Source organism: Diabrotica undecimpunctata, chromosome 7 (assembly GCF_040954645.1).
Source record: "Diabrotica undecimpunctata isolate CICGRU chromosome 7, icDiaUnde3, whole genome shotgun sequence".
NCBI classification, from domain to species: Eukaryota; Metazoa; Arthropoda; class Insecta; order Coleoptera; family Chrysomelidae; genus Diabrotica; species Diabrotica undecimpunctata.
This window is the reverse complement of record NC_092809.1, coordinates 140,624,907-140,647,956: the sequence shown is the minus strand read 5'-3', so window position 1 is coordinate 140,647,956 and position 23,050 is coordinate 140,624,907. Positions and strand designations below refer to the sequence as shown.

At 33.3% G+C, this 23,050-nt stretch overlaps 1 protein-coding gene across 9 annotated transcripts in view; it reads right to left on the bottom strand.

The window, feature by feature from the left end:
* Window positions 1-223: 223 nt before the first annotated feature.
* The window catches only part of Ten-m (teneurin transmembrane protein Ten-m), a 183,309-nt gene continuing 160,482 nt past the window's right edge, over window positions 224-23,050 (bottom strand). For 7 of the 9 annotated variants that reach the window (XM_072538337.1, XM_072538338.1, XM_072538336.1 and 4 more), the window contains 6 exons: window positions 19,849-19,875; window positions 18,828-19,630; window positions 16,107-16,356; window positions 13,644-15,675; window positions 9,707-11,467; window positions 224-8,452 (listed from right to left, as the gene is read on the bottom strand). In XM_072538337.1, the coding sequence (XP_072394438.1) occupies window positions 7,709-8,452; window positions 9,707-11,467; window positions 13,644-15,675; window positions 16,107-16,356; window positions 18,828-19,630; window positions 19,849-19,875 (5,617 nt within the window). In that variant the 3' untranslated portion in view covers window positions 224-7,708. The remainder of the gene's footprint in view (window positions 8,453-9,706; window positions 11,468-13,643; window positions 15,676-16,106; window positions 16,357-18,827; window positions 19,631-19,848; window positions 19,876-23,050) is intronic. The other 2 variants (XM_072538339.1, XM_072538340.1) reach the window with 1 other exon arrangement.

Here is a 23,050-nt window from a genome sequence, read left to right as displayed (position 1 = left end):
AAGTATTTAGTTGAATAATTGAATTTTATATTAAATGCAATATTTTAAGATATTTTCTTCATTTAACTTTTTAATTTATATCAGCGTCATCTATGGAGCAATTCAGGGATTTTTCACCTTCCCTCAGTAATTGTTTTGGATAATGAATGTTTCAGTTCCTCTTTTACTTTCTTTATATTATGTAATATAAGGAGATAAATAAAAAGTCAGTGTCATTAAATACTTCTGTTTTTAATAAACGATTATATTACTGAATAAAACATAATATATTTACATATAAAAACAATATACACAATAAATTTATATATACATACATAAAATATCAGTATCAATATTTTACGAATATGGTCATCAGTATTTTCAATGCATATTACTAGTGCAGGCCGTCAGATGTGTCGGACAGCCACACAACAATTGCACATATTTGAATAATTTAATAATAATTAAGACATTTGAGATACAAAGTATTGCTTTCATTTTTAGTCACATTAGAAAAAATATCACTGTTCCACATATCGGCTTTAAACAGCCCATTTACCTACCTATTCAATTTTAAGAACGTCCATCTTTCGTTCCAAATAAATAAAACGTACAAACTAACCAGAGTATTATGACGTAGAGTATAAAATTTTAGAAAAAGAGGTCATTTATCATTACAACAGCTGTACCTACTAACCATTGAGTATTTTAGAGCTATGGCAAACTAGTACGTAGTCATTCCTGATGAGAAAATATTCTATTTAGGCAATTAACTTGGTATAGTCACGATAGTTCCATTCACGGTTATAAAAAAGAGTGCAACGGCTTTTTATTTACAGTGTAGTGTTTCTGAGTTGGACTGGAGAAATGAAATTTCGACTGCAAATGAAGCAAAATAATATCAAAATTATTTACTATATATATTCACCTTTATCAGTATTATACAATCTGCTCTCGAGGTTTGGCTACAATTATAACGGTTTTCGCCATATCTAAATAGAAAATTGGATTTAGAGATTAGATGAAAATTTGCGCATGAATGTGCATACGCCATATGTTTCACAATTTTACGTTTTTAGCAGTTGGCAACAATTGTATGTCAAAGTAGTGACAATTTCTTACACATGAGACGCAACACGGTTTTTTACTTTCGAGTTACAAAGGACAATGGGAAGATTGGGGTGAACACAAGAGAAACATCTGGGGAGGATAATTCCAATAAAAACAAGCCAAGAGCTCATATATGCTACAGTTATTGGTATTGACTCAAATGAAAACAAAAACAGCTTATAGATAATGAAAAAAAGATACAATTGGGCAAAAAATATCTGAGTTGGTGTGTTGAAGGTTATATATATATATATATATATATATATATATATATATATATATATATATATATATATATATATATATATATATATATATATATATATATATATATATATATATATATATATCAGTGTTGTTGAATTGCTTTTCTTACGTACGGCATCCTTTATTTAGATAAATTGACTTGCAAGCTATAAAATCGATTAGAAACTTAAATAAGAAAAGTTGATGCCAACAGCAAAGCAGTTTTTCAACAAAATTCGGCATCATGTCACGTAATTTAAACAATATTTTACTCAGCAATGACCTTCTTCGTTGTATTTTTCTTAAATATTTCCTGTATCAGTTTTATCATATCAATACTTCGTGTATTTGATGAAGATTTTCCTTCCTTCCGCTTTCTGTTTTTCTTTAATTGTTTTTTTATTCTTTCACCATCGGATTAATATTTCCCTGTGAAACAACATCTCAAGTGAAGTAAATAGTTTTTAGTATACCGCTGTTAAATGTATCGTATGTCCTATTTTAATTTTTCCGTTTTATTATCTACTTTCGTTTCATTTTTCCTATTTCTGTTGAATTTATTCTATTTATAATGTAGTATGTAATGCCCATAATTGCTGTTAGTTTGGTTTGACTCCTTATCCAATTTCAAATTTCTCGAAATAAATTTAAATTTGGCAATAATCGCATCATGAAGTGTTGCAAACGAAAAATGCTAACAGTCGACAGAGACACGACCTTTTTTTAATTTCCAGCAATATTTAAAAAACGATGATTTGTTAGTTACATTTCATAGTTTTTGTATAAGATTTTGAGCTGGAGTAATCATGGGAATATTTTTCTTAAAAATGTAACTGATCCGGTAATAACAGTTGATGCTTCACATAACTCAGTTGTTTGTCTCATAAACTGTACAACAATAATTTCCTAGTTGTATAATTTTCGGTTCTCAAATCCTTTTAAGGATTTTGCAACAATCTCAAGCTTGAAGCTAACATCCACGATTACCTAGGCGTTGGACGTTGGACCGGAATTATTTCTTGTGTGCTTTTTAGGACACCTTATATCTTTACTAAACATGTAAAATTACCAAGAAAAAACCCTAGTTGACATTTTTACTACCTGGAATTCGGTTGGAAGTTCTCTACATTGAATAAAGCTCGTATACTACTTGAAACTATGAATATTGGATAAAAAAAAATTTAAACGGTACTCCTGAACACTGGATTTTATTCAAATAGTCTTTTTTACAATGACTTTGCAATATATGTGACTTACGTCGTCCACCAACTGTCAACTAAGCTTAAATTAATTTTTATTTACTACTTTGTTGACTAGTTTATTCTTTGTTCCTTGCTGATGAGATCTTCAATGTAAATTTGCTAATTTTGGTGTCCAGACGACTCTAATGTCCACCAATGCCTTGGTAGCTTTCTAGAGATTAAATGCATTTAATTTATGTGTTGTCACAGTCTTTGCAAAGTTGAAATTTCCATATATCTTGTGTATGTCTTGCTCATTCTTGTATCATCATTTTTCTTCAGTCTTATCCAGGCTTTTAGACTTTGTTATATGAAAAAATGTTTCAACAGACTACAACACCAAAATTCCTCGTTAACCTTCTATACAGTTAGTATTCTGCAGTAAAATTTAGGTTAGATTAGGTTATGTTCAGTAGTCAGAGTTAATTTGTGGTATTTTTGCAGCATACTGTCGTTCCCTAACAAAAATAGCCCACATATATTTTAAAAGTAAATACAAATAGCAGTAAAAGACAAATTCCGTTAGATTTTTAAATGTGTGAATGAAACTATCTTGTAAACACCCGAGTACGCTATTCTAATGATAATTTTGCCCATTATTACGGAGTATTGAAGGGCAGAAAATCTAAGTTTCAAGGGTTGTGGAGATAAGCACCAATAGAATTGAAAAACATAAAAAAACATAAATAATATATACATCTATGGACTATGCTTCATATATGTACCTATAATCATTGTGAATGGATAATATATCAGTCGAATGCTACATATTCAATGATAGGCCAGTCGGTAAACGTTAATAATTACGATTTTGTTTAAAAGAGGGCTATTCTTACAAATTACAGTATATATAACAATAGAAACTAATAGAATAAAACAAACTGGTTAAAAATACTGGATAGAAAAAAAAATAATTCGATCTTTTAGTTTTGTGTGCAAAACTGAATGAAATACAGAAAATCTAATTATTAAAATGGAAGTTGCCACTTCCGGTTTCGAGAACAATAGAGAAAACATATTTACTCATAAACTATTAATAAATTAGAACAATCTTAAAAAAATTGTACGTAAAACAACCAATTTTTAAAGCCTAACCCTGGGGATCGTAAATTTAATTATAAATAGATCATTAACAATTTCCACCGATTACCGATTATTTGATACTAACTTCAAAAAAGAATTGTGTAAGCGACAAAAATTTCTGGTCCCCAGAGCAGCGACAGATCGTAAGATACTGTACAAGTTTTAGGGGAGACACTGACATAAATTAGAAAGATAATCACTTATAAATAGTAAGATTATTGTTGTATGACTTTACGACGTTCTTGTTGTATGAAGATATCGGTAATATCTTCAAAATGAATTAAACGAGCTGTATACCAGAAATTGCACAAAGATAATATTTTAAAACAATTCAACATCAAATTATAGTCAAAATTATATTTTAGATACTTTAAAATGGTTAAAATATTTGTAAAAAATTAAATATTGTAATAAAAAATAAAACATTTTACAGTTCAATAAGTTTACGGACTGGCCTACAATGTTTACTGGAAACACTCATAAGAATTTGCAGCATAAAAATCTAATCAAATACTCATCATAGCAATTCACTATTAGTTTTCATATAAAAAGCTTCTGATATATTTACAGGTCATTTTTATTACCGTATTATATTAAACTATTTTCAGAGTCCTTATATTGCTCTGGCACAATCGACAGAAACCCAAAAGGAGCGAAAGTGAGTTTATTTTCGTTTTGAATATCGTACAGAACTTTTAGAGTTGCCGAAGGGTTTTATTAATGTACTCTGAAGTACAATTGTTAAAAATATTTCACCAAAACATATGTTAAAAATACATTTTCTAAATATTATCTTCTAAAAACTAAATCAGTACCATGAAAGTTCTGCGAAGTAATGAAAAAGCTCCTACTTTTGCTTAATTATATGTGACATTTGACCTACTATTCTATGTATACGTACATATATGCCTGAAATAAAATTGAAACATCTTTTGAACACATTTAAAATCTTGACCCATATCTGCCCGTGTATGAACCACACCTGACAAATGACACTTAGTTAGATAATTACACTACCCATGGCATAAAACACAAGTGACCCAAAACAGATGACAAATTTTAATGACAGGTGACACTGTTGAAATTTACTGCCTTATTGAAAAAATGGTTGCTAATCAAACATTATCACAAAAGTCTGCAATATGTACATAATTAAAAAGAAAATTATATGTTATCGATCCCTAAATCTTTTCCTTTGTGCGGAGTAATAAAAGTCATATCAAAAGATGTTATTTTTTCAGGATTAAGCTTGAAATAAGTTTGTAGCATATTCTGAAAAATATTGGACGTATTTAAAAAATGTATATGCTCACAGATAAATAAACACTTGACAAGTGATATTTGATATAGACGTTCTATGGTCGTACAAACCATAAATGTTACAAAATAAATGACTTACAGAATAGATGACAAACGGCAGATGCCATTCGTCTAAAATAAGTTTCAAGAATTTTGAATATATTTTCAATAAAAATAAAAGAAAGTTTTGAAACAGGCTTTTAAAAAATCTGTAATAGTAATGGATTTTAACAAGAGCTATGAGTCATGCCGATGTAGTACACAAGTTTACCTGTTATTTACAAGGTCATAGCTTTTGTCAAAATCCATTATCTTTACTATATTTGTAGATGAATGTAATTGTATATACATGCTTTATGTTTTATCGAAAAGCATTTGACTGCGTTGACCATCAAACGATGATCGAAATTCTGAGAACAACTGGAGTTGACAAACAAGACTTGCGAATTATACTGGCACCAAACGGCAACAATTGAAATAGAGAACACAACATCCGAAGATATACAAATCCGACGAGGAGTGAGACAGGGTTGTTACTGTTTAATTTGTATTCGGAGTCTATATTCAGAGAAGCATTAGACGAGGTCCAAGGCGGAATTAAGATTAACGGAATCAGCATAGACAACATCAGATATGCTGATGATACCGTCTTAATAGCAAGCAACGCACAAGAACTACAAAATATAATAAATGCGGTAGTTCACCACAGCGAAATATTTGGTTTACATCTAAACGTTTCCAAAACTAAAACTTTAGTATTTTCAAAGACACCAATAAACGTACAGGTGTATGCCAAGGGTCAAATAATAGAACAGGTAAATTCCATAAAATATTTGGGAACAAATATCAATAGTCAGTGTAATCCAAAAAAAATCCTATCAAGAATCGAGCAAGCAAGGAAAGCATTCATGAGCATGAAAACATTTTTTTACAAGACCAGACCGTAGTCTGCAGCTTAGAATCCGAATGATCAGATGTTACGTTTTTTCTGTCTTATTGTATGGCTGTGAAAGTTGGACAATGGACTCTGAAATAGAAAAAAGAATAGATGCCTTTGAGATGTATATATACAGAATGTTGACAATTCCATGGGTACGAAGAGTTACTAATGTTGAGGTACTTCATCGCATGTGTAAACAAAAAGAATTACTAAGAACAATCAGAGAGAGGAAAATGCAATACTTGGGTCATGTATTGAGAGGCGAAAGATACGAATTACTTCAAGTTATACTAGAAGGAAAAGTACAGGGCAAAATATCAGTAGGAAGACGCCAGAACTCGTAGCTGAAAGACCTGAGGGGATGGTTCGACCGCTCATCCGCAGAGATCTTTCGCGCAGCAGTTTCCAAAACTACAATTGACATTTGGATCGCCAACCTTCGAAAGGAGACGGCGCCATGAGAAGAAGAATACTATATTTTCTTCATACCTAAATTTAAGTAGGTTTATCCTTGTATATATCATACATAAAAGTAAAGAAGGGGCTATAAACTGACAGCGCAGCGTTACGATTCAAATGACTTGTATAACAGTCGACAACTGACATATGCCACATGAGCTGGAATTAACTTCCATATAAAAGAGCCTGGCTAATAAAAACCTCTATCAAAAACTTAAAACACCACAGTAAAAATTAGAAAAAAATATATATTTTTATGTCAGCAAGATATTAGTCTAGCAAAACCATTAGTGACATTTGACCTACTCGAAGCCATTCGATTGAAATAAATTCGGAGCATCGATTACCGGAAGATGGCTAGTCGAGAAGACCCAAATAAGTAAAGAGCTGTGTAGCAATCTACTATAGTGGCAGTACAACATCTGTATCAATCATATACATAACATATTTATATACGACGATGGTAAACAAGATAAAAGTGTAAACTCACCCCTAAAATTCATAGAAACCAAGTTAGAAATACTGGACGAGAACTAGAAAAGAAAACATGGAGTAGTGAAAGCATTGGGGTCCAACGACAAGATCTATAGTGCTGTTTATATTTAAGATGGTACATGAGATAGTTTAGTTATAATATTTGAAAATGTTTCTAAAAAGTCTTAGCGAAAACTCCTTCTGTTTGTCTATTTTTTGTACCAGTGCAAGAATATTTTAAATAGTATATCCTTTAGAGTAACATGGCTACCCTGTTGGAAACTCATCCCTTCGTTAACATATAGGCCTTTTGATTGCTTTTACACAACACAGTTACAAATTTTCATTGGACAGGTTCATGGCTCTATGTTCACATTTTTTTTATCAAAATACACCATGATTTTTTTACTTAAAAAATATTGTCTCTGTACTGTTTAAATAACGTTGACTGTAAGGAAACGACTAGGATTTGATTTGATGTCACGGAGTATGGCACACAAAAATATCTATGATGTCATTTATACATAGTAAGGTGTTAAATCCTGTCACTCCAGCTGGATTTTCTTTTATATTTTTATCCTGCAGGTTAGTAACAATTAGATTGTTATGTAGGTTCCAATTTTAAGAAGAAGTCGAACTACAGGGTGTACAATATACTCGGTGTATTAATGTTTGAAATATACAGATAACTTTAAAATCGAAATACTTTTTGTACACACTGTAGTATTGACAGAACTATGCTGACTTACTTTACACAGTAAGCCACATTTATTTAATTCCGTATAAAAATATTATTTTAATAAACCCAGCTGAAGTTTTTAAGTAAAAGAGATTTGATACCACACTATTAATTAATATCACCATTTTTATTTTTTAATCACGAATTGTGTCTATGTATCCTACTTCTCCGGACGCCACTCTTTCTTCGTTTGCGTTTAGTGTCTCTCTGGAAAGCGACATTTCCAGGATCGTCGGCTAATTGAGGATATTTGTGTATACTGTGTATGTCAACACCCTCGTAGCCGTCGACGTCGCCGTGAGAGATCAGTTCTTCTTTTTCTTCCTCGGTCCAGTCTCCTCGTCCTTGGAAACCGGCAGCGACGAGTTGCTTTTCAATCTCCCAAGCTCGCTCGACGGCCCGTTTGTGCGCATGTCTTAAAATCTTGTGCGTTTCTACGTCGGGATCAGCTCCGTATTTGATAATAACTACTGCATCTGGATTGTGCAATCGCAATTCTTTGATAGGCGTCGTGGATCCATGATCGGTTATCTCATGGGTCGATACATTGAACATTCCACCTAATCTACGAAGTTCTTCTAGATCATCACGTATTTTAAGTACATTGTCTTTCACGAAGTAGAACACGTCTTGATCGTGGATACTAAACTGTAGGTTTAAGAAGAAAGAATTGTTAAACACCGATGTAACTACGTCTTGGACTACACCATTTACGCCTTCTACTACACTAACTAAGGCTCTACTTCCTAAGCGAGATATTAGGACGCCTTCCCCGAACACGGACTTTCTGTAGGCTACACGGGGAAGCAGGTTCTTCGTCTTTGGCTCCATCTTCAAGAGCGGTTTAGGAACGAAGCTGAGATCCATGAATTTTTCATTTATCTGAAATAAAACAATAATGTTACGTCAAATTTACAAAAAGAAGCAACAAAAAATAAGTATTATAGTAGTTTTAGGAACAATAGTTTTAATGGGTAATATAGAGTACAATATATAGAGTGCAATGTATTTTGCGATATATATACTTAGTTCAACACCATTACCATGTAGAATGAAAAGACAGCAAGTGTGAGGTTATCTCATTATATTAAAAGAAAGCAGAAAAATAATATTTCAAGATCTGATTATATTCCCTATATTTCACTTGTTAATAAATAATAAATGTAAATGTCAATGTATAAATAATAAATGTAAATATCACTAAAGATTTATATGTGCTCGCCAAATAAATTAAAAATAAAGAGTTGAAATAGTAAACCTTTCATTTCTTCAATCAATCTTTATGACCGACTACAGTTTATGTGAAATTGCCTTAACTACTGACAATAGTTTGTCAAAGTTGTCATCCTGTCACACGTCTTGTCTGAATTTTTTAGGGAATCAAAAACAATTGTGTGAATTATGATATATATTTTTTAAAGTCGTTTTTGTTGAAAAACACAACTATTTTATCTGTGGATAATGTCCAATGTCGTATTCTTCTTTTCATAAAAAAATATTGCGAGTCAACTAAGGTTATGAGTTGTTTGTTATCCTCGTTAAGAACTAAAAGTTTATTTTAACATCATTGTCAACATTTATTATCTTTTACAGACAAAATATGATAAACTTGTCAGGTTAGTGGCCCAGCGCCATACAGGGAACCTTTTGTAGTAAGTGAGGAAAAACAGTTGAAGAAAAATAAAATATCACCCGACGGTAAAGCGATATAAAGGTAGAAAAGTCGATAAATAAAAGGACAATAACATTAAAAACGAAAACTGTGCCTACGTTTTCATTACTCCGTCTCCTTTCCGATGATGCCTCACACGTCATGATCTGACTAATAACAACGGAGATACGATATAGTGCCGTTTCGGCAAAGTCTTTGCGTTTGTTTTTTGCCTCAACGTATTCGTTACCTCCTCCCCTTTCCGTTGATACCTCACACGTCACGATCCGACGAGTCGTTTTACCCCCACCACGAAATGAGCCAAAAATGAGCAGAATGAACCTTAGAATTTCTTATGGAGATTTACATGGGAAAATGGTCTGTTTTGTGCCCGTACCGGTGCTGTCTCTTTACTAATCTACTGGTACGTAATTTTTCAATGTTATCATGTACCTACATGTTTTTATAAATAAAGAAGTACTCACCTTATCTACTATACACTGGAGTCCAGACATTATTCCAAAGTCTGGAGCAAGTTGAGGAGCGGTAACCACAGCTTTCGGTCGATAGATTAGCTGATTGACGTACCTCGATCCGAGCATCTTCTCAATGTCGTATCCATACAACTTCAGCCAACTGTTAAAGCTGGTCATGTAGTCCAGCGACATCTTCGAATTGATGGGATCGTTATTATGGAATCGATATATGAACACATCCGTTGGTATCGACAGTTTTATTGCTAGTCGTTCCCAGTCTGGAGTCATCCATTGGCCGACCACTGGGTCGTACAGTCTTTTACTGATAAAGATTAGTTTAGTGTTGGGATCTAGGATACCTCCGTGGAAGTCCACTGGGAGATAGAAGTCTGGGTTTGTGTCTAGAATGATATTTCCAAAAGGCGTCCTTCTAACTTCTTTGATCAAATTTCCGTTTATGTCGAACAGGGCTATCGGAGAGCCGTTTTGATCGGACGCTACGTAGAATCTTTGTTCCGATGTTTCGACTGTGATTATGACGTTTCTGGAGTCGTATAAAAATCTGAAAGTTCTACCACTTTTGGGGAAGTGAACGTGTGTTAAGAGATCAGGAGTGCTTGGGTTTGTGTATAAGTACTGAGTAACGTTTCCTTTATCGTCATTCCAAGAGATTAGTCTGCCCCTATCATCATAGTAGTACCAAATTTGGAATTTGTCTCGTTCAAATACGTGAATTAGTTGTCCCTTGGAATTATACCGGTATTTCTGCTCCCCTCGTCGGACAACAAAGCCTCTGGTGTCGTAGCTGTAGAACTCTACATCACCGTATTGAACAACTCTGTCTCCACTGTCATATCCCAAAGATATTTTCTCTTTCTCTTTTATGACTCCTATAATATTGCCGTTTTCATCGTAGACGTACTTCCAATTACTGGTACCAATAACTTCGAGTACGTGACCATCTGAGTTGTAGGAGAACCTGTCCATAAACTGCGAACGTCCCACCATCAATTTTTGCATTTTTATTCTATTTCTAGTATCATACTCTACTTCTAGTCTATAAACATCGAAAGATTTTATATTTATCAAAATGGTTTTTACTCTGCCGTGATCATCAAAGTCTGTTATTGTGAAGAATTGTTTGGTGGTGTCTTGCATGACTGACCTGTTAAAGGTATTTCTGTATATTCGTAAGTCGCTTATGCTTTCCAATATTCCAAGATTTTGGTTATATTTCAATCTGAGTTGTGGTAGTTCTTTGCCGTTGATATCGACATCAATAGTAGATAATCTAGCGTTACCATCGTACTGGTACTTGTAATGTGCGTTATCGAGACCACTCTTGCTGTTAAATTTAACTTTCTCATCTTTCAAAATTCCAGCATGATACTTGAATTCTTGTTTCAACTCAAAGTTGGGTTCTACAATTTCAACACTCTTCACCAGATCTAATAATTCATGATAAACGTAATGAGTCGAGCTCATGCCAGCTAGAGTTGTTTCTAGCCTTCCTGCATCATCATACACGTAAGAAACTCTTCCTGATTGGTGCGGGAATATCTTGGCCAATATTTGTCCATTATCGTTGTATATTATTTCATATGGATGCCTGTTCATTGGAGAGAAGTACTGGTACTTGAAGAAACCAAGCGATGTTTGAAGAGAGAACGTGTGGATGTGACCTCTTGGAGTTGTTAATGATTGGAGAGCGCCGGAATCGTCGTACTGAAGCAAATAGTCGGATCCTCTAGGTGTGCTGACTTTTAAAGGCTGAAAAATTATTGTACGTTATAAAAAATATTCAAGAATAAAATATACAGTGCACAAATAAAAAACTATTCAACTGTTGAACGTTGATGTTGATGCAGAAATCTGTTAATTGTTTTTACGTAATGATTAAAAATGACCATCTCGGGGCACATTTTAAACAATTTTAAATTAGATCATACGCAAATAATACATAATAGGGCTGTTGAGTGTATTTGAATATAACCTTTAAAATAATTTTACCAATGACAACATTAATACGAAATTACAATATGATTTATATTAATACGATTTTGGCTGATGACAACATTAATACGAAATAAAATAAGAACAGTTGAACTGGACTTTATGAGAAGATGTCTACAAATCACCAGAGCGCATAGAATAAGGACAGAGGAAACATGGAACAGAATGGAAGTAGAATGATCAATTACAACAGAGTCCTGCAGATGTACGAGAATCTACAAAGAATGTCAGAGTACAGGTGATCGAAGAGAAAATTGGACTGGAACCCAGGAAATGCTATGATAGATAGAGACCTCAGAGAAGGTAACTGGAAAAATAGAGTAAAGTGGAGGACAAAAATGGCGATCTTATAATGGGAAAAAACCGAAGAAGAAGATATAATTTTACAAAATGGCACTATTCAGTCATGTTTAATGATTACATGACATAAAAACAGCGGTCCCAAATATATGCGGGAGAAGAAAAATTAATTTTTGCAGTTTTCGTATCTTCAAAAGGATTCTCTTCTAATCTCTCCAAAAACGTACGATCCTTTATTAATATTAAAAACTGTTGTTTTGCTTACAAAACAACATGCAAGCCAACATGGGATGAAAGTAAAGAACTATTGTTAGCTGGACAATCATCTTCGGACCGCCATGATAATTGCACGCGTATTTAAACAAAAATTAAAATCTTTGATGAATTTTATTATTAAACATCACGTTTTTGGAGACACACGCTACTGGATGTATTCCATGGCAGTAAACAGAATTGACCAAATCATCTCAGCAGAAATACCAAATAAGGCCATTGATCCAGACTTATTCCACGTCGTTGCCAAAAATATGATTCATGGCCATGTGGTGCATTTAAAAACAGTTCACCATGCATGTCTGATGGGAAATGCACAAAACGAAACCCAAGAACGACACCTAACCTAAGAAAATTGGTTTCTGATACCATCACTGGCAATGGCGGATACCCACTGCATCGTCGACGATCAGTTGAGGATGGCGGCAAATCCATCGTTCTAAAAATAGAAAACGTTGTGCCGTATTCACCGTTGCTCTTAAAGACCTTCAAAGCGCACATTCATATTGAGTATTGCAATTCAGTGAAGTCGATCAAATACATTTGCAAATACGAGTATGTCAACAAAGGAAGCGACATGACAGTCTTCAGAGTAGGGAATGTAGTCGCACCGCTCGATAAAATCAACCGATACCAACTTGGACACTATATTAGCAGCAATGAAGCAGTATGACATATCTTATCATTTCAAATTCATGAACAACTTTCAACAGTAGTACACTTGGCGATGCATCTCGAGAATAGACAGCGCTATACTTCACAGCAGATAATGTACGTGCAAGAGCATTGGTTCCACCGGCCATAACTTTAACTGCATTTTACTAATTGTATCAAGATGATCTTTTGGCAATCCCAATGATCGCGACAGATATGCCATTCGAATTCAAACGTTTACAGTTCCCGTTGCGACTCGCTTTCGCAATGACTATCAAAAGAGCACAAGGACAATCGTTGCAAGTGTGTGGAATAAATTTGGAGAATCCATGCTTCCCACATGTGCTCTATGGTGCCTTCTGATTTATTTGTTTATGCACCAGAAGGAAAAACAGGAAATACTGTGTATCCTATAGCACTTTAATAAATATCGAATTGAAAGGAAACGTTGCAATGCCACAATTTTTTCGAAATGAACAAAATCAATAAAATGAACTAACTACCGGATGAAAACCTGAATGAAAAAACTAGCAGAACTATTAAAAGCATTAACAACTAATCCTGGGTTAGCAAAACGGAACTCAAAGGGATTAATATTACAAATAAAAACCAACAATAAGAAATATAAAGAAAGTTAAAAACCAAAACAATCAAAATCAACTAACGACCATTAAACAATTTATATAAATTATTTTAAGTAACTTACCAAGCTGCTGAACATGTCCTTGAAGGCGTAGACCAGCGAAGACCCATCACCATATTTGATTTCGTTAAGTCGGCCAGCTCTATCAAATCCATAGTTTTCACTTAGATCTCCCCACTTCCAGCTGGTCAATCGACTGAATCTGTCATACTCAAGCTCGACTTCGGCAAATATACCATTTCGTGGACCGAGTTTGACGGGCCTGGCTGAGCGATCATACGTAACATTCAGCAATTCTACTTTGTCATCCATAAAGACCGAAACCGAGGCAGTTTCTCTATCGTATTCCATAGTAAGAAGATTTTCTCCATTGACTCGAAGTTTCTTGCCAACTTTTGTCAAAATTCTAGGCGAAATGTTCTTGCTACTCTTGGAGTTTGAATTAGGCCGTACAAAATACCTCCATTCGAACCTATTAGCTAGATCTCCGCCAATTTCGATTCTTTGTTTTGCAGGTACTGGATAGCTTTCTCCTAGTATTGGGTCTTTATCGGCAAGAATGTTGTAAGGTACTGTATCGGTGGTTATGCTATGAGACCACGATGATTCACTAGTTACGCTACCATCTGGGAGTAAAATTATTCTATTTTCTACTTCATCTACCTTAGTTGAGACGCTAGAGCCTTTAATAAGCATAGATACAGGCGGTCTGTTATTTTGGCTTACTTTAACTGTGGCTCCTTTTAGACTGAGATCAAATGAGAGACTGATTATCTTTCCAGTTGGTGTTACTGCTGATACTAATCGACCAAATTCGTCGTAGTTGTAGACATAGCTTCTACCACTGCTGTCAAGTTTTGTTTTTAACAAACCGGTAGGGCTGTGGTAGTCAAAAGTGACATTATAGTTATCTGGAGTACTCAGTTCGTAAAGCATTCTCATTCTGGACATCCTCAATCTACATTTTTGCCCTTTAGTATTTTCTATCGAATTAACTTGACTGGAATAGTCCCTCAATAGGAATACTTTATTTCCAGCAGCATCTGTTACCGTACTAAGTTTTCCATTGCTGGTGTTAACATTATAAGTGAAGAGATAACTGGACTCGCCTGTTAAAATATTCTTGGTCGCAATGTGCTGGCCGAATCTGTTGAAGATGTAAATTTCTTGAGTTTCTGGGGAATAAATTTCATATTCTCTAGTGGTGCTAGCGTCAGGTATGCTCGCCATTACTGATCTTATTCTGTAGTTGGCTTGGTCGCCAATGTGTACATGACTGTCTGGTGTAACTGTTACTGATGATATAGTGTTAAACTTAGCATTGGAAGCCAAAAAGTGATCGGCTTCAAAACAGTCGCAACCTCTTTCAAGGCAATTACATTTGGATTCTGCTCCCGCATAAGGTGAAATCTTGCCGTCTGTGCCTATAACCCTAACTCTATTGATTCTTTGAGAGTCACTTTCAGCGACGTATAGATCACCAGAAGAACTAAAAGCGATGCTTTGGGGCATCACTAAAGTTGCGTGTGTAGCCAACTCAATGTCGTAACCAGTGACAGGCGAGGCACAATGTAAAGGCCTTCCAGCAATCACCTTCACTCTTCCATCTAAAGTAAGTTGTAGGATCATATGGTCATCTATTATGTGTAACGTATTATCTAAAGGATTGATAGCTAATTCTGTAGGCCACCTAAGATGAACTTCTTCAAGATTGAGCGTTCCTTCACACGGCAAAGGCTTCCAATGGGATTTATGCATATGGTTGCCTATAACCGTCGTCACTATACCATCTCTGTCCACCATTCTGATATTGGTACCATCAGCGAAATACAAAACGTTATCGTTCGAAACAGCCACGCCCTTGGGATAAGCTAATTTGGCATCTCTTGCTAAAGCACCGTCGCCGCAATGGGCCTCGTCGCCTGGAAGACATCGTTCTCCTGATCCCACGACTGTTTCCCAGTTGTGGTCAGGATCTGAATAATCATCGGTACTTCGAACTTTGATGATTTGGTGAGATTCGGGATCAGAGATATACAGGGTTCCATCTAGAGGACTCAGAGACATATGGTACCGATATGAGACTCTGGTGGCACTAAAACACAACAAAAAATAGTTATTAGTAAAAATAAAAACATATTGAAAAGAAATAGTACTGGTTCAGTTAAAACCGTATTTTCCCCATTTGCTATCATTCTTCAGAATATCTATATTGCTTATGTCTATTGGAAAAAACTTTTCTGTTCTCAGATATTACCCTCTAGATACCACATAAGTATTAATTTTTCTTATCAAATTGAGCAACTACTTTGTTTCAGTGAACACTTTGCTTGGCATATTTCTTCAGTGAACACTTACGAATGATGGTATTGTACCCTGCATATAGTTATTGTGCAAATCTAATGAAGGTCATACTTAGTAAATTCTTTGAATGATCAACAACTCTCCTAGCCTCTGATATTTAACGTGCAATATCGTCGTAAAAAGTAGTAAAATAATATAATGTATGCTTTTAGGTCTACTTACTTTAACCTCACGATGGTTCTAACGATTCCATCTGTTTGGATCTTTCTGACTAGGTTAAAATCGCCGATGAACAGCGAACCATCAGGAGCGCTTGCCAAAGCGACTGGTGCGAGAAGCCTTTGTTTGGAAGCCTGACCTTCGCAATCAGTGCACTCTAGTGGCCTTTGATGTCCGTCTCCCATTGCTGTTAAGATAACCCGAGGTTTGTGCTTGAGGTATATGTTGGAACCGTCGCCCTTTTGGAGAATACCTAAAAACAAACTCAATTATCAGCTTTTGTTGCTTTAGACGACAATTATTATGTTTTAATTTGGATTTTCACGAAACTACAGGTCACAAATTTTATTTGTTATGCTTTTAGTAGAAGTTATTATGCTCTAAAATGACAAATAATTGAAAATAACGTTTGATTTTCCGAAATAGCGACTGATTTTAACATGACTGCTGTCATAAGTCATCTGTCATATTGCGTCACTTATTGATTGTTATATTATCAACAACCAACGAAGACATTAGAAGCCAAGACAAGACAAGAAATGCTACTTAGGGCAGAATTATAGCGTTAACAAATAAGTTAACGATAAGTTATCTAGATTATAATATAAATAGTGAAAAAATAACCCAAGGAAAAACAAGTTTAACATTGCCCAGGTAACTCTCTGATTATTATTTATATAATAAGTAACCATATATATATATATATATATATATATATATATATATATATATATATATATATATATATATATATATATATATATATATATATATATATATATATATATATATATATAATTTAATTTCGATGATTCTTGTATTTTGGCAAAGGAAAAAAACCATACAAAACGTGTTTTCTTGGAAAGTGTTTCATAAAATCTAATATGTCTTGTATAAATAAAAAGTCAGACATAGATAAATTGAGCAACATCTATTGTTACTTACTGACAAAACATCAAAAATAAAATAAAGATTTACTTTTACATATACACACCATAATACACCTGTATACAAAACATGTTGCATACTATCAAGACAGGTTTAATATTATTTCCATTAATATAATAGCAAGAACTCCTAATTACCTTTTAAACCACACTATGTTTGTTTTGTTTTTTTTTCTGTTCTCTATGGATCAGTCAAAACACACCATTAAAAGATGTCACAAGAGAAATTTTAACTATTCAACTAAATTTTAAAATGTGTTTTGTCCATTATTTTAAATGTTATATTTTATATGTGTGTTTTTAATGTTGAGTGTCGTAGCTTTACATAGATAATCTCAACGACTAGTAAGTTATAATGACAATTTGAGATATGTTGTAAATATTTACACTTTCTTCTAATTACAGTGTCTTGAAGAAGGAATAAAGGAATTCCGAAAGCTCGACCAAAAGTCAAAAGAGTGTTTCTTTAACATCCCGGCCAAACCTACTGACTGCAGCCCTAATAAACTGGATTCTTTGTATATATATATATATATATATATATATATATATATATATATATATATAGATATATATATATATATATATATATTTCTAAAGTATTCAACTAGTGAATTCAGAGGTTTAATCGGTCATTCAGGTTGGCAAATAAAAAAAGAAGTCAACTACTTCATAAGTTTGTCGAAGACGTTTCGCTTTATATTTCTAAAGCTTCATCAGTTCTCTAAAATATAACAAATGACATAGAGTTTATAAGAAATACAGATGTTTATAGTTCATAACTTACAACTCAATATGTAGTATATTGTCGATGTTATCATATATCTACTGTACACTTTACTCATTATTTAAAACTAACTTAACCAAAAAAGAAAAAACAAAAAACAAAAAACAACACACAAACTTTGCAGAAAATAATGTTCATATTCGTAGATATGAATATTTAAAAAATTTTAAACGAACATTTGGCTTCATTTAGATGGTTCTCCACTGAAGACCAACAAAGTTCTGATTTATTGCAATCTAGCAAACAACTTGACGCGATACCGAAAATTTTTTTATTTAAGGGCCATGTGTCACCAAATTCCAAGGTTTGAGACAATTACGAACTTCTACAGGGGACATTGCATAATTAGTTGGACGGGTGGAATTTGTATGGCGGAAATATTTGATATATTATTTTTAATTTATGTTTTAATGAAACTTGGAAATAGGGGATGATTTTGTTATTATTTTGAATGGAAAATACGCCAACTTTTAAGTGAAGAATAATTGGTATCATTTATTTCGTAAGATGAGAGAGTGGTAAACCTGGTGTATATATATATATATATATATATATATATATATATATATATATATATATATATATATATATATATATATATATTCATATTAAATACGAAAATATAAAAAAAATTATGTTTTTAAGATCGAGTAAGAATAAAGAAAAAAGGAAAGAAGAAAAAAGAATAGTAAAAAAAACCAAGCCATGAAGATTTTTTTATTTAAAATAGACGATTTCTGATATTTTTAAGATTTCGTAAGAAAACAGTCATCACAGTTTAGGCAAGAAATAGAGTTCTCACAATTTGCTACTGAAAATCCTCGATTTGGTAACAATACAGAAGAAAAGCCTTCAAAAAAATGGAAATATCTCATCGAAAATATATATCCAACTTTAAAAAAATGAAGAGTGAATCATTTTCTCAATTAGACCTTTTATCGCAAAATACTAGTTGTAACAAAATATCTTTTATAAAAATTATGTGCTTACCTTCATGGAAATTGTACCGATGGTGTATATCCAAGTTCCAGCCACCAACTTCAGATATGCTCATGTCGTGACCGCTCAATTTAGTAGTTTGTACATCCCAAATAACGTCCTTGCAGTTTATATACTCGTATCCCACTTTAACGATGGCGTTGGTGACTCCATACACTCTCTGTCTGTAAACGTTGAGTCTATTCCAGGCGTACGTGAACTTAATGACGGGATCTGCTTCAAAAACTTTCTCAAACAGAATCCCTTCGATAGTTATTCTTAGGTGTATGAGTTTTAGGTCAGACGGAATGACTTCTGGTGTTAGTTGGAGTTGTATGGTTGATAAATAACCTGCTGCTCTCGAGCTTTGGTAGACTAGATTCAATCCAGTGCCGGGAATACGAAGGCTTTCTTGGACAACTTGAGATTCGGCTAAAATGGCACTCTTGTCTGGACAGGCGCCTTGAAAACCATGCTTCCAGGTAGCTAGTACGACAGGTTTCATAGTGTCATAGTCGTGAGAACTACAGGGTTGTGGAATAATACTAATAGTTCTTTCTTCTCCGGTGGTCATTACTACGTTTTCAATTATCACTACTTCGTTCCACGGAACGTATATGATGCGACTTTGTGGGCTAAATGGTGATCTTCCAAATTGTAAAGTTACAGCACCTCCGCCGTTAACTAGCAAATCGAACCAACCGTCGTCTCTGGTCAGAGTGAAGCCCTCTAGTGGTGTGTTAGTACTAACTCTAACTCCCATCAGTCCAGTACCCATTTGCGTAGTTACCCGGCCTCTAACAACGGCAGATCGGCTAAAGAAAACATTCACATTAATAAATCCGTGTAAAAATTTGATTTTAAGGAAAAAACATTAAAACTGAAGCCAACAAAAAATACACGAACACAGTGGAGTTAGCATACATACAAAAAACAGGCAAAAAGAACATAAAAATGATTCAAAGTGTTACCAAATTCATCTAGAGCTACCTCTACTTTACTTTTAAAGTACTTATGTGGCTTATAGCCTTACCTCGTATTAAAGTTGTTCCAGAACATACTGAGCAGCAAGAATAAAGAAATCCAAAGTAGTAAGTTAAGATGTTAGTTTTAGAATAGCTGATAATTTGCTAGAATTAGTGTCTGAAGCTGATATTGTTGAGTAGCTTTACTTTTTAACATTGATAGCACATTCGTCGCAAAATAATATATTTTATTCGCTTTAGTATAATTTTACAAATTAAAAATTAAAAGGAAAAATCACAGTGGTTTGCTGATTACGATAGTTAAAAACATACAATGAAATATAAACTTCTGGTGTAAAATGTTTCAGAACGTTTTCAGTCCTATTGGACCATCATCAGTGGAAGCATATATAGATCAGTTGAAACTAGTAATGTAAAGAGATTGAATAACCCTTATATACAACATATTTAAAGTACTAAATTTTAAAAATATTCTGTTACTAGGTCGATGTTAATGGATTACATTTTAAAAAGAACATTTAGGTCTCCGATCGAAAAAATGCACATTGTCCAAACGATAGAAACTGGTAACGATACCTAAGAAAACGAAAACGATAACAAAAAATAGGCGCCGCCAAGAAAAATTTATGAGTTGAGTTAAATTAAGCAATGTAAATTTGACGCCACAAAACCACACATAAGGAAAACTTTGCGATATAAAATTACTGACGTCAATACACATCATACGAAAGGAAAATTTAACAATACCAAAACATAAGCGACAAAAGAAACAAAGAGTCAAGAAAAAGTAAGCAATATCATAAAATATGCGCCAACAAAAATCGGACATAAGGAAATCTTTAGAATAACACAAAAAAATAGCCAAGAAAAACTATACCATATCAAAAAATACGCGTTAAGAAAAAAAATGACGCAAGAAAAGTAGGCCATCATAAAAATAGGCGGCAAGGAAAAATTGGAACTGAGAAAACTAAACAAGAATACCTGCTAAGAAAAAAGAAGAAATAGAGAAGACTTTACGATAACACAAAAGAATCACCAAGAAAAACTATGCGATATCAAAAACCATGCGCCAAGGAAAAATCGGATGAGACAAAACTAGACCATAACAAAAAGTAGGCGCTAAGAAAAAATTAGGAGCCAAAAAAAAACTAAGAGATGTCAAAAAGATGCGCCAAGAGAAAACCTGAAATAAGGAAAACTTTGCAATAGCCCAAAAGGTGCACCAAAAAAAAAATAACAGCCAAAAAACTAAGCGATACCAAAAGGTACGCGCCAAGAAAAAATAAGACGCCAGAAAACTTGGTCATAATAAAAAGTAAACCAAGAAAAATTAGGAGCTAAGCAAAACTAAGAGATATCAAAAATATGCACCAAAAAATAACCGGATATAAGTAAAACTTTGCGATAGCAGATAAGATGCTCCAAGAAAAACTAGGAGCTAAAAAAAGTAAGCGATATCAAAAGCTACGCATAAAGAAAAAATCAAACTCGAGAAAATTAGGTCATAACAAAAAATTAGCGCCAAGAAAAAAATAGGAGCTGAGAAAAACTAAGCGATATCAAACAATATGCGTCAATAAAAAACCAACTTTGCGATACCACAAAAGATGCGGCAAATAAACTAGTAGCCAATAAAAGTTATGCGACATCATAAAACTACGCGTCAAGAAAAAATCGGACGTAAGAAAACTTGGCTATAACAATAAATTGGCACCAAAAATTAGGAACTGAGAAAAACTAAGTGATATAACCAAATTGGTGCAAAATAATCCGGATTATCTGCAGCAAATCTGAACAAAGTTATAAATTCTGGCCGAACATATCAAACAACTGGTAGTATATAAAACAAATATGAATTTTATATTAAGAGTAAAAGCTTCCTTCTTCTTCTTCTGTAGTGCCAATTCGTTACCGAATGTTGGTGACTATTACGGCTATTCGTACTTTACTGGCACACCGCGAAAAAGCTCTGTAGTATTTGTTTGAAATCATATCCACAGCTTACGTTTTTGAACTTTTGTATTTCTATGAAGTCTTCTCAATCTTCTTCGTTAGATATATGATTCTAAACCAAATGATAATAAAATATTAAACGACCACAAAACTAGGCCTCAAAGAGGATCAGGAGGCAAGATAATAGTACGCGATAATAAACGACAGATGCCAAAAACATACTAGGCGACAACTATATTTAGAAGCCTAGAGAAAAACAACAGCAACGAAGAAACACTAAGCGATAAATTAAGCAAAACCTAAAAATTAGCGCCAAAAAATTAAATCTTGCAACCAATAAAAAAATATGCGCTAGATCAGGATCTAAGAAAAATTAAGCGACATAAAAAATTGACGCCAAGAAAAAAATCGACATTAATTGCAGACAGAACTATATAAAGTCAGAAAGGGTCGTCAAAAATATCAAATACCTGGTATTATATCCAACAAATATGGATTTTGTGTCAAAAAGGATTCTATGAATCGAATGAAGTAGCATAGTCATTATACTCAGAACTGTTGATCCGGTAAAAGTTAATATATGTATAAATATGCAGATATAAGGTAAAATTTTAGTTTTTGACATAATGCATCTAGAAATTATTATTCCTTTATAACTCTTTTAATATTTGTGCTGCCAATGGTAAAATACGTTATTGCCAATGCTTAATTTGATGGAATATTGGATAGTAACCTTTATTGCTTCTAAATTCAACATAAACGAGCAGAATAAACGATTAGAAAAACGTTAATAGGTAATTTCATCTCAAAGTACTGTTTTTATATATTGAATACAAATAAAATTGCTGAATTTGGGTATAAACTCAATTAATTACCTTTAAAAATATATTTTTAAATGCAAATATAAAAAATATCATATTTATGAGTATTTTATGAAGAGGAAAGCAAAAAAACATGATTCTTAATAATTTCTATCATTTGTCTCGTAAGCTTAAAGGGCACATTATAATTTAATCCCTTCCCTTCGCTTTTCAAAAGGAAGACACGTGCAGAGTTCTAAATTTAGAAAATTTCAACAATTCTTGATTAATATTAAATCATTTTTCGGTCGATACAATCCTTAATAACTGTCACGAATTTGAACTCGTACAAAAGTATTTTCCGTTTATTTGTTTAAAATATGTATGTTTTATAAAAAAATGATTATAAATGAAAAAATATAAAAGGTGTATTTTTAGATGCGTCAATCATAAACGGTCGAATGATTCAGACATTTTTTCCACGAGTTGTTTT